At 35.5% G+C, this 15,204-nt stretch overlaps 1 protein-coding gene across 1 annotated transcript in view; it reads right to left on the bottom strand.

The window, feature by feature from the left end:
* The window catches only part of PIGK (phosphatidylinositol glycan anchor biosynthesis class K), a 206,421-nt gene that overhangs the window by 45,848 nt on the left and 145,369 nt on the right, over window positions 1-15,204 (bottom strand). Inside the window, exon 10 of the mRNA XM_037826885.1 lies at window positions 3,033-3,117. Coding sequence (XP_037682813.1) covers window positions 3,033-3,117 — 85 coding nt within the window. The remainder of the gene's footprint in view (window positions 1-3,032; window positions 3,118-15,204) is intronic.

The following is a 15,204-nucleotide window of genomic DNA, read 5'->3' as shown; positions in this document are numbered from 1 at the left end:
ACACACACACAAGGTCATTATTTATGTAAAATATATTTCTTAATGTGAATTATAATAAAGTTTGAAAGCCTTCTCTTCATTGTTCCATTGGTCTATTCCTTTGTCCATGCCATATTTATCTGATTATTGTAGCTGTAGGCTATGTTCTGATATCTAATAAGACAAATGACTCCTTTCCTTTGCATATTTTCTTTGCTTGTTCTTGAATATTTATTCTTCCACATGAATTATGTGGGTTTTATTCCCTAACATTAAAACAAAACAAAACAAAACAACTCTTCCCATCCTAATTAGAATTGCTAACGTAGAAGCACCTATACTTTTATGATACTAAGTTTTCCTAACCAAGTATTTGGTATGCCTTTCTGTTTCTGAAATATGGTATGTTTCCATGGCTTTTATTATATAGGTCCTATGGCTTACTTGCTAAATTTAATTCCAAGGACTTTAGAGTTCTTTTCATTGTTCATTGGAAAGAAAAGTTTTCCCATGCTGTATCTGTGTGTCACTGCAAATATAGAGAAGCTAACAATTTTCTTTATTTATTCTGAAATCTGGCTATCTTATCAGATTCTCTTATTAATTATATTCTTTATAACTTGAATATCTTGGGTTTTTTAGATGTGCAATCATATTTACTAAGACCCTTAGGAAAATGATAAATAATTTGGGAGAACAAAACGGCAACACTTGGAATCTTGCCTAGTTCCTGATTTTAAAAAGTAGTTTGAGTAACATAAACAAGAAATGTATTACTCAAATGACCAAGACTCATTCCTCTGTTTTCGATTCCTCAAGCTGCGCTCCTCATATTACAGCCCCTGTCCCCACTCCTTCGCTCAAAGCCTCCATCTCTCCTACATCTAAACTGTGGTATACTAGTGAAAGTCCCTGTCTTCTGATGCCTGGGTAGTAGGGAAAAGAGAGACAGAGAGAGAGATGTTCCTGGCTCTCAAGGTACAATTAAAAATACATATCCAACCAGTCAGATAAATGCATACATGGAACAAGGAAAGATGCCAAAGAGAATATCAAGAAATCAGGAATGCCCAGAAAGATAATCAAATACAAGACATGTAAATGAAAAAACGTACTTCAAGATAGTAATGATAGCACAATGCAAAATTAGAAGGGAGGTACATTTTCCATAAAAATAATTATAAGTAGTGGTTATTATATACTATAATAATATTATAATTTAAATACGCTATGCATTAAAAAGCTTTTGTGGAACTGGCTAAATCTAATTATATCAGATGAATCATTATTCTTTTACAGGAAAAACTGCTTCCAAACAATCCACTTATAAATGAACTTCTGGTGACATGTATGTTTCTTAAAGACCATTTGGATAGACCAATGGTAACAGTTCCAAAGGAGCAGGATTGTCAGTAAAGGGAAATAATAAAAGGAATAGATTAAGAGCCTGGTATTAACAATGACCTTTCCTGACTACCCCTTAATTGAGAACAATTAAGAACAGAGTTAATTTTATTCAATAAAAATTCAGCAAAAATAAAAATAAAATAAATAAATCTCTACCATGCAAATTTCTTAATGATCAAAATTTTGTAAAAATCAGGTACCAAAGGATTTTAATTATAACATAATTCAATGTTAAAATTAATACATTATCTTAAACTAAAAAAAAAAATCACAATCTAAAATTTTCACCAGGGTCAAAAATTTTCATCTTTGGATTCACTCAGTGTATAATAGCAAAAACACGGCTGCTACATAAATGAAGTAGTTTATTGGTTCATTCATGCTATAAAAATATTGCTGACATTTCATCTGGTCAACCATCTTAAAGGTTAATTCTGTTTCCAGTTTCAGATTTTATTCTAGGTGAACTGTTCTGGGCAGATTCTATTTACCTATTCTGAACAAACCACAAACTGTTTCATTGCTCACTCTTACTGTTAAGAACATATTGACTTGCTGCCTGCTCTGCTGTTTAATTCATTTATGCTGAGAGTCAGGCATGAAGATAGAATTTTAAATGTGACATTTGCAGGCTGTTAGGTCATTTAAGCCTGACAACACTAGGGAATTCCTGACATATAAACAGGACCAGATGACCAGATTACCAAGCACAGATGAGTTTCCCAAAGGGGCAAAGTTCTCACCATTTTTGTAATTTCTCACAGAATTTTAATATTAAATTTTAATGTCTGTATAGCCAACATTTTAAAAGTAAAAGCCTATTTCCTTTAAAACCTCAAACTGGTACTTCTAATCAACCCTTAATAGCTAAATAAAAATTATTCTGATAGACAAAGTTACATGGAAAGACTCACAACAATATTTAACACATTCATAAAAATACTATAACATTCTGAAATTTAAGGGCTCTTAAAATTCACTATAATCTGTAAGGTTCTGAAAAATCTATTAGGTCTAAAAGCTGTAACTCTAGTCAACAAACCACTTAAAATTTATTAGATTCTGGCCCAGCAGGGCAGAGATTATATGCTGTCAAAATGAAAGTACAAAATCTAAGCCTAAATGCTCGTAACACTGTCTTCTTTGAGATTACAGTTAGGTAGAAGGGATGATAGAGTCACTATAATTGGAAATGGAAAAACTAACCACATGACATTTAGAATTATACTTTACAGGGGTTGATAATGGGGTGAGTGGAGGAAGTAGGGCAAGATTGTTTTCTCTTTTCAGCTACTCAAAATTACAGCAAATGATATTTTTTCAGCTCTTTTTCCTCGTCACTAACAAGACTCAAAATGAAAGTTTTCTGAAATTAAGTTTGTAGTTAAGTAATGCACAAAAGATAATTCTGATTTACCCTGTACTTTATACCAAGTAAGAATTTCAGTAGTACACAGCAAGTAGCCTTTTAATATTGTGCTTTGAATGAGACTTCCAGCTGTAATAGGTGTAGTCTAAATAGGGATAGACGGCCCTGAATGCCTTCAGCTACAGCACATTAATTCTGAAAAACTAAAAAAAGCAATTACTTTTTCGAGATTAAAAATCTTGGTTTTTTTTCAAAAGAATAAAATGTGTAAGCAAACCTGGTGTATTATCTGAGCTACAGGAAGTTGTTCAGCGTATTTCAGAGGCTCCGTTAGTTCTTCATCCATGTGGTCTTCCTTATAACTGGAAAAGGGAATTAAAAAACATGAAGCTAAGGTAAATACAATTTTCAAATACTCCAAATGTAAAGTGTATATATTAAATATATAAAATATATTAATGTGTTTTTAAAATAATCAGTATTTATCAATAATCTTTGAAAATCCACCTGAGAAATTTTTTAAATGACATGACTATAAAAGTATTCAGATTGCATATAATTAATACATAATAAGATTAGATAACATGAGCTAATATTCTCAGATAGTGTCTTTCATTTTTTTCACTTAAAAATGTCTTCACTTAAAAATGTTTAAGAAATTCACCATCTTCACGGGGGTGGCCAGTGCTTCTTAGCATGGCATTTAAAGATTTTCAAAATATGGCTTCAATCATGTGTAAGCCTTGTCTCTGCCAGCCTTTTCTCTATGTGACTTTGTTCTAGCCATATACAACTACTGTCTCCACCCCACTATGGGCCCTGCTCATCCATGACTCTCTGACATTGCCTGTGCTATTTCTTCTGTTTGGATCTACCAAAACTTTTCTTTACTCTTTTTTCAAATATAATAATTTGTTTATATCCCTTTATCATCTGGAAGACAATACATCTTCATCTTCTTTTAATATACAATGTTTAGCATGTAATAAACACAAACATTGGTTGGATAAATGTACAAATACATGAATAAATAAAATGAAGACAATGGCAATGTTCTGAGAAGTTATTTTATACTGACAATATTTTCTTTAGTATCTATATTTACAATGTAATTGAGAGTTGACATAATACATACCTAATACAGTATAAAATAGGAAAATGCAGATTAATAAAAAATAAAATATTCCCAAATGAAGAGAATTTGATGAATTGCTGTTAGAAATAGCAAATGAACAACAGATTTTAAGACGGGAAGACCTAAACATATCTAAAATTCCTTTTCCTTTTTTCTGTGAATTAATATCAACTTAAAAATTAAAATAAAAAAAAAAACCTAGAGTCTGAGTTATCTTGAAAAATAGGTTAAACATAGAAGATTGGCCTAAATCTCTTGGGTTGAAGTTAAAGTAGCTGATAAGAACTCTGGAATATATCCCCAAAAAAGGACAGAAACAAAAATAAACACAAATTTTGGATAGGACTGAGGAGGTTAAAGAATATTTGATCTAGTTAAAAGTTTGTCTATACCTTGCAGAATTAGCATAAAAATAACTTTTTTTTAGAAACTTTGAAGACTGTCTTTCACTAAGGATGAAAAAAACTGTCTCAAATCTCTACATTGTTTCTTTTTGCCAGCAACATATAAAGATGTTCCATAATCTATTAAATAAATCCCCTGTGAATGGACATTTGGGTTCTTCCCAGTTTTCACAATTACAAACAACACGTAACAAATATCCCTGTACAAGTAGGATAAATTCCCACAGGTGAAATTGCAGAGTGCCCTTTAAATTTTAAAAAGTGGTGCCAAATTTCCCAACAAAAGTTTCCACCAATTCACATGCCTCCAACAATGTTTGGTAACATCTGGTTTCCCCATATCCTCACCAACATTGAATATTAAAATTTTAATCCTTGCCAGTAGGTTAGGTGAAAGAATGGCATTTCATGGTTTGTATTTTTTTACCTGTATTCATTCTCTCTCTCTCTCTCTCTCTCTCTCTCTCTCTCCCTCTCCCTCTCCCTCTCTCTCTCCCTCTCCCTCTCTCTTTCTAATTAGAGGAGTTGTGGATTTACAGAGCAATCATGCATAAAATACAGGACACCCATACAGGACACCCACCCCACCACCAACACCCTGAACTGGTGAGGAATATTTGTTACAATTGATGATAGAAAATATTTATAATTGCACTATTAATAAAATTCCTTGTTACCTGTCTGTGTGGTATATTTCCATGGATTTTTTTAAAGAATTTTATTCTGTTACCATATATACAATTTAACATTTCCCCTTTTAATCATATTCATATTCATTCAGAACCCCTCAAGTCAGTTCTCCACCTTGTCCCCGCGGTGTGTGGGGAAATGATTCTTGTGGGGTTCAATTGGTGAACTCAGTTTGGGTGTGTTGCTGGAGCCGACCGCCCTGAATGTGGGGTGTGTGTCTGGGTGGCCAGAGAGGAAGGGCAGCTTTAATATTCAAACCCCCCAGGTTCCAGGAGATTCAAGGCCGCCGCAAGAGTCTAAGCCTTCATTTCAGTTCAGCCCCAGACCCTCTCTCTCGCTGACCCACAAACCACTGGACTTGGTGTAGCGTCCCTGGGTTTTCTGAGCGGGCCCCCTTTCTCAGCTGTGATCTTCCAGGACCTCTGCTGAGGTAATGCTGTGCTGAGTCACCAGTGTGTGCCGTCCCTCAAGGGAAGCCCCGGGCCACTGGGCCGTGCAGGGGCGCTCCCAGCCTGATGCAAAGATGGCCGAACGGGGCATCTCAGCCCCCCCTCTCCTTGCACAGTTCCTCCTTCCCAGCTCTGGGACAACTGGCAGGGCTCTGGGCTGTGGGCACGGCCCCAGACAGGAGTTTATCCACCCCTCCAGGGAGCCAGCTGCAAGCTGCAGGGTTTCTTTCTGCTTCCAGCTCTCCCCTCTGCTCCCCTGGCCCTGAGGGTATCTGCAGTGGCCTATCCTCCAGGCCAGACACTGAGAGGCCGGCTCAGCCCTCTCGTGCTGTGTTTTACTGCATGGTTCCCACTGTCACAACTGCAGCCGTTCCTGGGTTTTTCCCTTTTTTTTTTTTTAAAAAGAACTAGTCGGTCTTCAAACGCCAACCCCTGGCTTCCCCACACCACAGCGTGGCTGCGGGTCTTCCAGCCAGCTTACTCACTCGTTTCAGAATGCAGACTCCCGGTTTCACCAAGTATACGGCCCCTGTGGTACTAACAGACCTCGTCCAGTTGGCGCATCGCTGATACCGGTATTCTGGGTCACTTTCTGGTTTTTACCTAATATTTTTCACGGAGGTGTTTTTTTGCCCTGTCTCACCTAGCCACCATCTTAGGTTCTCCACCACTTGTACTTTTGTGTCTGGTTAATTTCACTCAACATAGTGTCTTCCAGGTTCACCTGTGTTAGATGTATCAGAATTTCATTCCCGTTTATAGCTGAATAATATTTCATTGTATGTATATATTGCATTTTGTTTTTCCATTCATTGGATGATGGGCACTTGGGTTGCTGCTTGCATCTTTTAGTAATTGTGAATGATGCTACTAGGAACATCAGTGTGCAAATATCTGCTCAAGTCCCTGCTTTCAAATCTTTTGTGTATATACCTAGTAGTGGGGTTGCCAGGTCATATGTTAGTTTTATACTTAGCTTTCTATCAAAACTTTCTATCAAACTGTCTTCCACAGCAGCTGCACTTTACATTGCCATCAGCAATGAATGTGTGCCTATTTCTCTGTAACTCTCCAAAACTTTTCCATTTTTTTTAATTGCAGCCATTATAATAGGTGTGAAATGATATTTCTTGTGGTTTGCATTTCCCTCATGGAAAATGATGTTGAGCATCTTTTTGTGTGCTTTCTGGTTATTGGTATATCTTCTTTGGAGAGATGTCCATTCAAGTCTTTTGCCTATTTTTTAAATTGGGGTGTGTGTGTGTTTATTGCTGAGTTGAAGGATTTGTTTATATATTCTGGATATTCAACTTTTATCAGATATGTGGTTTGCAAATATTTTCTTCCATTGCATATGTTGTTGTTTTACTTTTAAGATAAAGTCCTTTCAGGAACAAAAGTTTTTAATGATGACAAGGTCCTATTTACCTATTTTGTCTTTGGTGCTTGTGCTTTCGATGCAAAGTCTAAGCAACAATTTCCTAACACAGGTTCTGAAGATACTTCCCTATGTTTTTGTCTACGAGTTTGATAGCTCCAGCATTTTATATTCTTTGATACATTTTGAGTTGATTTTTCGTATATTGTGTGAGGTAGGGATCTTCCTTTTTCTTTTTCTTTTCTTTTTTTTTTTTTTTTTAACAAACGGAGATCCAGTTTTCCCAGTACCATTTGTTGAAGAAGCTATTCTTCCCCAGTTCACTGGTCTTTGCCACCCTGCCAAGAATTAGTTAGTTATAAATGTAAAGACTGATTTCTGAGCTCTCAATTCTATTCCAGTGGTCCATATGTCTGTCTTGAGCCAGTAACATGCTAGTTTGATTTCTACTGCTTTGTAATAACTTTTAAGATTGGGAGGTATGAGTCCTCCAATTTCATTCTTCTTATTCAAGATAGCTTTAGCTATTCAGGGTCCTCCATATAAATCTGATGACTGTCTTTTCCATTTCTGCAAAGAAGGTTGTTGAAATTTTGATTGGGATTCCATTGAATCAATAAATTGCTTTAGGTAGTATTGACAGCTTAACGATATTTCATCTTCCAATGCATGAACACGAATATCCTTCCTTTTATTTAGGTCTTCTTTGATTTCTTCCTAGCAATGTTTTGTAGTTTTCTGCATACAACTCCTACAGATCCTTGGTTAGATTCATTCCTCGACATTTGGTTCTCTAAGGCAAAATTCTTTTTTTCTTGCTTTCTTTTTCTGATTGTTCATTGCTGTGTATAGAAATACTCTTGATTCTGTACCCCGCCATTTTGCTGAATTCTGTTATTAGCTCTAGGAGCTTTGATGTGGATTTTTCAGGATTTTCTGTAGATAGGATCATATCATCTGCAAACAGGGAAAGTTTTACTTCTTCCTTTCCAACTTGGATGCCTTTTATTTCTTTTTCTTGCCTATTTGCTCTGGTAAGAACTTCCAGTACAATATTGAATAACAGTGGAGACAGTGGACATCCTTGTCTTGTTCCTGATCTCAGACAGAAAGCTTTCACCATTAAGTAGGTTAGCAGTGGGCTTTTCATATATGCCCTTTATTACGTTAAGGAAGTGTTCTAAATGTTTTTATAAAGAAAGTGTGTTGTATTGTGTCAAGTGCCATTTCTGCATCAATTGAGATGATTAGGTGGTTTTTATCCTTCATTCCGTTAATGTTGTATATTACACTTACTGATTTTCTTATGTTTAAACAACCTTACATACCAGGGATAGATCCCACTTGGTCAAGGTGTATAATCCTTTTAATATGCTGTTGGATTCAGATTGCTAGTGTTTTGTTGAGTATTTTTTGTATCTATATTCATAAGAGATATTGGTCTGTAGTTTTCTTTTCTTGCGGTATCTTTATCCAGCTTTAGTATGAGGGTGATGGTGGCCTCGCAGAATGAGTTAGGGAATGTTTCATCCTCCTCAATTTTTTCAAAGAGTCTGAGCAGAATTGGAGTTAAGTCTTATTGGAATGTTTGGTAGAATTCCCCTGTGAAGCAGTCTGGTCCTGGACTTTTCTTTCTTGGGAGGTTTTCTATAACTGATTCAATCTCTTAACAAGTAATTGGGTTGTTAAGAACTTCTATTTCTTCTTGAGCCAATGTAGGTATTTTGTGTGTGAAAATTTTGTCCATTTCATCTAGCTTATCTAATTTATTGGAATACAGTTGTTCATAGTATCCTCTTCTAGTCTTTTTTATTTCAGTGGGGTCATTAATAATATCCCCATTTTTATTTCTGATTTTTCTTATTTGTATCTCACACCCACCCCCATCCTTTTTGTCAATCTAGCCAAAGGTTTGTCAATTTTATTAATCTTTTCAAAGAACCAACTTTTGGATTTGTTGACTCTTTCCACTGTTCTGTTGTTTTCTATTTCATTTATCTGTGCTTTACTTTTTGTTATTTCCTTCCTTCTGCTTGCTTTGAGTTTACTTTCCTCTTCTTTCTATGATTCTTACAGTTTTGATGTTAAGTCTCTGATTGGAAGTCTTTCTTCTTTTTTAATGTAAGCATTTAAAGCTGTAAATTTCCCTCTCAGCACTGCCTTTGCTGCATCCTATAAGTTTTTGTATGTTGTTAAATTTCCACATATTAGTGAATTTTCCATTCCTCCCTCTGTTATTGTTTTCTAGCTTCATTCCACTGTGGTCAGACAATATACATTGTATGATTTCAGTATTTTTTTAATTTATTGAGTCTCAACATATGATCTATCCTGGAGAATGATCCATGTGCACTCAAGAAGAATGTGTATTCTGTTTTTGTTGGGTGAAGTGTTAAATATATGTCTGTTAGGTTTAGTTATGCTAGTTGGTTTAGTGTACCATTCAAGTCCCATACTTCCTTATTGGTCTTCTGACTAGATGTTCTATCCATTATTGAGAGTGGTGTGTTAAAGTCTCCTAGTATTAATGTAAACCATTACTTTCTCCTTTCAAATCTGTCAATATTTGCTTCATATATTTTGGGGCTCTGCTATTAGGTTCATATATATTTATAATTGTTACATCTTCCTGTTGAATTGTCCCCTTCGTCAGTATATAATGACCATCTTTGCCCTCGTAACCTTTTTTTACTTAAAGTCTATTTTATCCTATATTAGTATAGGTACCCCAGCTCTCTTTTGGTTACTACTTGCATGGTACATTTTTTCCCATCCTTCTACCCTCAACCTACTTGTATCTTTGACTTTAGGGTGAGCCTCTTACAGACACCATATAATTGGGTCATGCTTTTTAAACCATTCTGCCAATCTCTGCCTTTTGACAGGAGAGTCAAAAACACCTACATTTAAAGTCACTACTGATAATACAGGACTTTCTTCTACAATTGCACTATCTAGCCTTTGTAAGTCTTATACCTTCTTGTCCCTCACTTCAGTTAAAGCCTATATATACATATATGCTTTTTTGTGTTGTACCGTATTGAATGCCTTCTCATTTCTAAATCTGAATATATTTTTCATCTCTTTTCCTTGTGGTTACCATGGGGTTAAAATTTGACGTCCTAAATATATAACAATCATGTTTGGCATGATGCCAACTTAACTTCAATAGCATGTACATATACTTTTCCTCTACTTTTCTGTGCCCCATTTTTTGTACTTGTTACCACTTATATGTTTGTACATTATATCCAAAAACATATATTTTTTATTACTTTTTATACATTTGTATTTTAGCATCTGTAGAAAGAAAAGTTACATATCAAACAACATAATACAATAATACCGGCATTTAAAATTACCCAAATGGTTACCTTTACCACAGGTCTTTATTTCTTTATGCTGCTTTGAATCATTCTTGAGTCCTTTCCTTTCAGTCTGAAGAACTCCCTTTAGCATTGCTTGCAGGCAAGTCTAGTGGTGATGAACCCCCTCATCTTTTTGTTTATCTAAGAAAGACTGAATCTCACCTTCATTTTTGAAAGTCACCAGATATAAAATTCTTGGCTGGCAGTTGTTTTCCTTCTGCACTTTAAGTATTTCAACCCATTGCCTTCTTGCCTCCATGGTTTCTGATGAGAAATCAGCACTCAATCTAATTGGGACTTCCTTGTATGTAACACACCGTTTTTCTTTTGCACCATTCAGAACTCTCTCCTTGTCCTTGGTATTTGACGGTGTAATCCATAAATGATGCAGTATATTTTTCTTCGTATTTTTCTGTTTGGTATTCTCTGAGTTTCTAGGATGTGCATATTCACACCTTCTGCTTAGTTTGGGAAGTTCTCTATTTTTTGACTATTCCTTCTGCCCCTTTCTGTCTTTCTTCTCCTTCTGGGACTCTTGTGTATATGATGGGCTTCATTGTGCCCCATGGCTGTCTTAGGCTAGTTTTGCTTTTAATGTTTCTTTTCTTTTCTTTTTTTTCCTGCTCCTCAGCCTGACTCATTTCAAGTGTCTTGTCTTCAAGTTCATTGATTGTTTCTTCTGCCAGCTCCCATCTGCTCCTGAAACCCCCATGGGCATTTTTCATTTCAGTTATTTGTGGTCTTCAACCCCAATAGTTCTGTTTTGTTCCTTTTTAAAATTTCTCTCTCTTTAACTTAGGCTCTCATATGTTCATTCATTGTTTTCTGATATCCTTTATTTTTTTTTTTTTTAATTCAGTTTTACTGAAATATATTCACAAACCATATAGTCATCCATGGTATACAATCAACTGTTCACAGTATGATCATATAGTTATGCGTTCATCACCACAATCTATTTCTGAACATTTTCCTTACATCAGAAAGAATCAGAATAAGAATAAAAAATAAAAGTGAAAAGAGAATACCCAAACCATCCCCCCATCCCACCCTATTTGTCATTTAGTTTTTACTCCCATTTTTCTACTGATTTTTTTTTCAATTTTTTAACTTTGTTTATCAAAAAATTAAAAACAAACAGGCAAACAACAACCAAAAGAACCCCACAACATTTCAAACAAAGCAATGGATTAAGGAAAACAAATAACCTAAAATAACTACTTTGCTTCCAATATGTTCCTACATACCCCAAGAAAATTAATAAACCATGTCCAAACAGAGGAGTAAGAAAAACAAATAATCTAAAATAACTACATTGCTTCCAACATGTTCCTACCATACCCCAAGAAAATTAACAACCCCTAAGAAAACAAAGGAATAAGAGAAAAAAAAAACCTAAAATAACTCTATTGCTTCCAACATGATCTTACTATATTCTGATATCCTTTAGTTCCTTCACTGTACTTTCCTTCATTTCCTTCAGCATTTTTAAATCATTTTTTAAAGGCTTTGTTCAGTGTGTCCACATTTTCATCTTTTTCATTGGTGTCTTCTGTATTTTTATTCTCTTCCTTTGGATGGGCCATCATTTCCTGCTTGTCTTGTACTCTTGTTGCATACTGTAGTTTTTAATATTTTAAAATGTTAACTGTGGGATTTACTCCTGAGATGTCTGTTTCTTGGTTTTTGTAACCAGCTGATGATAATCAGAGATTTTCTTGAGTTTTGGCCCTCCTATCAGGAAGGTCTGCTCAACGTGAATGCAGTGTGCAGGGTTTTCCCTGTCTTTCTGAACCTGTCTTGTCCTGGGCTTTTGCTTATTAGTTGTTTTGGAGTTCCACTATTAACAGGAGTTTGTTGTCCCCTCTATTTCCCAGGAGACAGACCCCATCTCCCAGGTGTTTGAAGACAGCAGCCCTTTGTCCCAAACTGTTTGCATGGATAGTTTTCTATACTCCTTTTGTTGTCTCATGCTGCTTTTCTCTGGAGGGCAAATTCTGGGAGGAGGGCCACCCCAGAGAGTACTTTCCCAAGTAAGTTTTTCCCAGCAAACACAGGGCCAGAGACCAACAAAGGGAGCACTGACTGGCTCCAAAATACCCTGGAGAGGGGATCAGGAAGGGCTCCAAAATCTTCTCTGATGACTCCCCAAAGTCGAGCTTTCCTGGCCTGCCCAACAAATGCAGCCCTTAAGCTAATGGTCTCCTGTAGCCCAGAGGTAGCACTGCATGTTTAAATCTCCATAGCCTCCGCCCTGTCCCTGGAGGGCTGAAACAATGGCTGCTGCTGCCTTTGTCTGTGGTGGGTTGTAAGAATAGCTGCCCTCAGAGCAGGGAATCAGCAATCAGAATTTGCTAATGAAAAGCCCTGGTGATAGTGATCAGCCATGGCCACCTCTGTTCTGGGGAAAGAGGATTTTTTAAGTCCTTTTCTGTCACCAGCAGGTAGCCAGGGACTAGATTCGGTGGCATCCGGCCATGAGAGTGGAGGTTGCTTGCCAGTACCCACTACAGGGAGAGAACAATTTATAGTTCTTTAACCTTATTTATCTGCTTCTTCCTTCCACTATCCCCTGGATGCTGTACAGTATTCTTCTGGCTTCTGGAGTTTCAAAATAGTTGTTTCAGACTGTTTCTGCCTGATTAATAGTTGTTTTGGTAGTAGGACTGAGTTCTGGAACTTCCTACTCTGCCATCTTCCCTGGAAGTCCCTCAAAGTAATATGTTTTAAAACATTTTACAATAAAAATTTCAAAAGTCTATCTACATTTTTTATACATAAAAAACACATAAGCACAAAAGAAAAATAAATTGGACTTCAAAAAATTTAAAACTTTGCTTCAAAGAAGACTATCAAAAAAGTGAAAAAACAACCCAAATCACATACCTGATAAGGGACTTGTATCTAGAATATATAAAGAACCATTCTAATTTAACAATAAAAAGACAAATAACCCAATTAAAAAATGAGCAAAGGATCTGAATAGATATTTCTCTAAAGATATACAAACGGTTAATAAGCACATGAAAAGATGCTCAATATTATTAGTCACGAAGGAAATGCAAATCAAAACCATAATGAGCTACTGCTTTCACATCCACTAAATGGCTATAATAATAATGATAATAATAACAATAATAATTTAAAAAAAAGACAAGAATTGGAAAGGATGTGGAGACACTGGAATCCTCACACACTTCTGATAGGAATGTAAAATGGTACAGCTGCTTTGGAAAACAGTCTGTCAATTCATCAAATGTTAAACATAGACCCTGCAATTCCATTCTACAAATGTTCATAGCAGTGTTATTCATAATAGACTAAAGGTAGAAACAATTCAAATACCCATTAACTAATGAATGGATAAATAAAATGTGGTATATACATATAATGTAATATTATTTGGCAATAAAAAGAAATGAAGTGATAATGCACTGCTACAACATGGATGTACTTGCATGGTACATTTTTTCCATGCAAGTGAAAAGAAGACAGTTACAAAAGGCAACATAGTATATTATTCCACTATATGAAATGCCCAGAACAAGCAAATCTGTAGAGACAGAATGTACGTTGCTTAATGGCGGCCTAGGGTTGGGGTCGGGGGTAGGGGAGCTGAGGTGAATTAGGGTGTGATGGCTAAGGGGTGTAAGGTTTCTTTTTGAGGTGATCACAATATACTAAAATTCACTAAAGTGATGGTTGCACAACTCAGTGAACATAATAAAAACCATTGAACTGTACTACTAAAATGAGTGAATTGTACGGTATGTGAATTATATCTTAATAAAGCTGTTAATTAAAAAAAAGCAAAACACATAGACACATTTCATCAAGGTTTTAGCTGGGCCTTTTGTTGCCACTTGGCCAGTTAACAAAGTAACACCTACCAAGTACATGAAAAGTTCACCAAGAGCATAAATATTGGGACCAACAGGTAACAGATAGACAGTGATCCTTTTAGGAATCATATGCATTTATTCATAATTTTTAATTCTTTAAGTAAGAATAACTTCAGATCATTGTCTTGAATTATATATAAAAGTGCTTATAAAATACAAGTGTTTCTGTGTTTCTAAGTGTTTATTTCTAGGTGTTTTTCCACATTTATCTTCTTATTTATATTTACTAAGTATCAAAAGCTTCAAGTTTTAAGAAATATAAAAATGCCAAACCTCATATAACAATTGAGAAACTAGGCCAGAAAGGACACATTCTCCTCCCCAACCCTATCAAACCTCTGTCCATGTAAACAGTTATAACAATAATAATATGACAAAAGTTACCATTTATAGAGGTACCATTTATTAAGCATCTACTTTATATTGAGGTCTTTTTGTAATGCATTAATCCACTTCTACTTATTCATAGACTTGCTCATATTCACGTTGAAATCTCAGTAACTACTGGGTGTTCCTCAAAGTATAAGCATTTTTTTTTCAGGGCAGGGGAGAGGAATGCAAAAGATTTTATCACTAGGTATGAGCAGGAGTAGAGAAATTAATTCATTACAATAAAGACCTCATTACAAGGTATTTCCACTAATACTGCCAAGTGGGATCCCAAAGCTTTTTAAGTTGTCCACTAAGTTGAGTGATTCCTGAGATTTGAAACTGTATATTTTATTTGTCTTTGCATTTCAGTCCCTAGAACATTGCTAGCATCTAGTAGACACTTTTTTTTTAAAGTTGTCTAAATTTGATGTATATGAAGTACACCAAGTAGGCCACGCCAACACGATAGGGAATTCCAGGTTTCATAGCTTCAAACAAATGGAGTTGCAATGTCTACCAAACCAAAAATGACAGAATTGGAAAAGGAGGGTACATAATCTAGACATGTACTTCAAATCTGGGATCACCCACTCACTTCAATATAGGTTATCTTATTCAATTCTTGTAACTGTTGCTACTTTGTGTCTTTCAACTCAAAGACTTACTTTCTTCCTTGAGCTAAATCAGAAACTTGAAAATAAATGAAATCTATAATATTCCTTGACAGTTAAATTATTCACCAAATTCCATC

The sequence above is a fragment of the Choloepus didactylus genome, chromosome 2, assembly GCF_015220235.1.
Source record: "Choloepus didactylus isolate mChoDid1 chromosome 2, mChoDid1.pri, whole genome shotgun sequence".
In the NCBI taxonomy this organism is placed as follows: Eukaryota; Metazoa; Chordata; class Mammalia; order Pilosa; family Megalonychidae; genus Choloepus; species Choloepus didactylus.
This window is presented reverse-complemented; position numbering and strand designations above follow the sequence as displayed.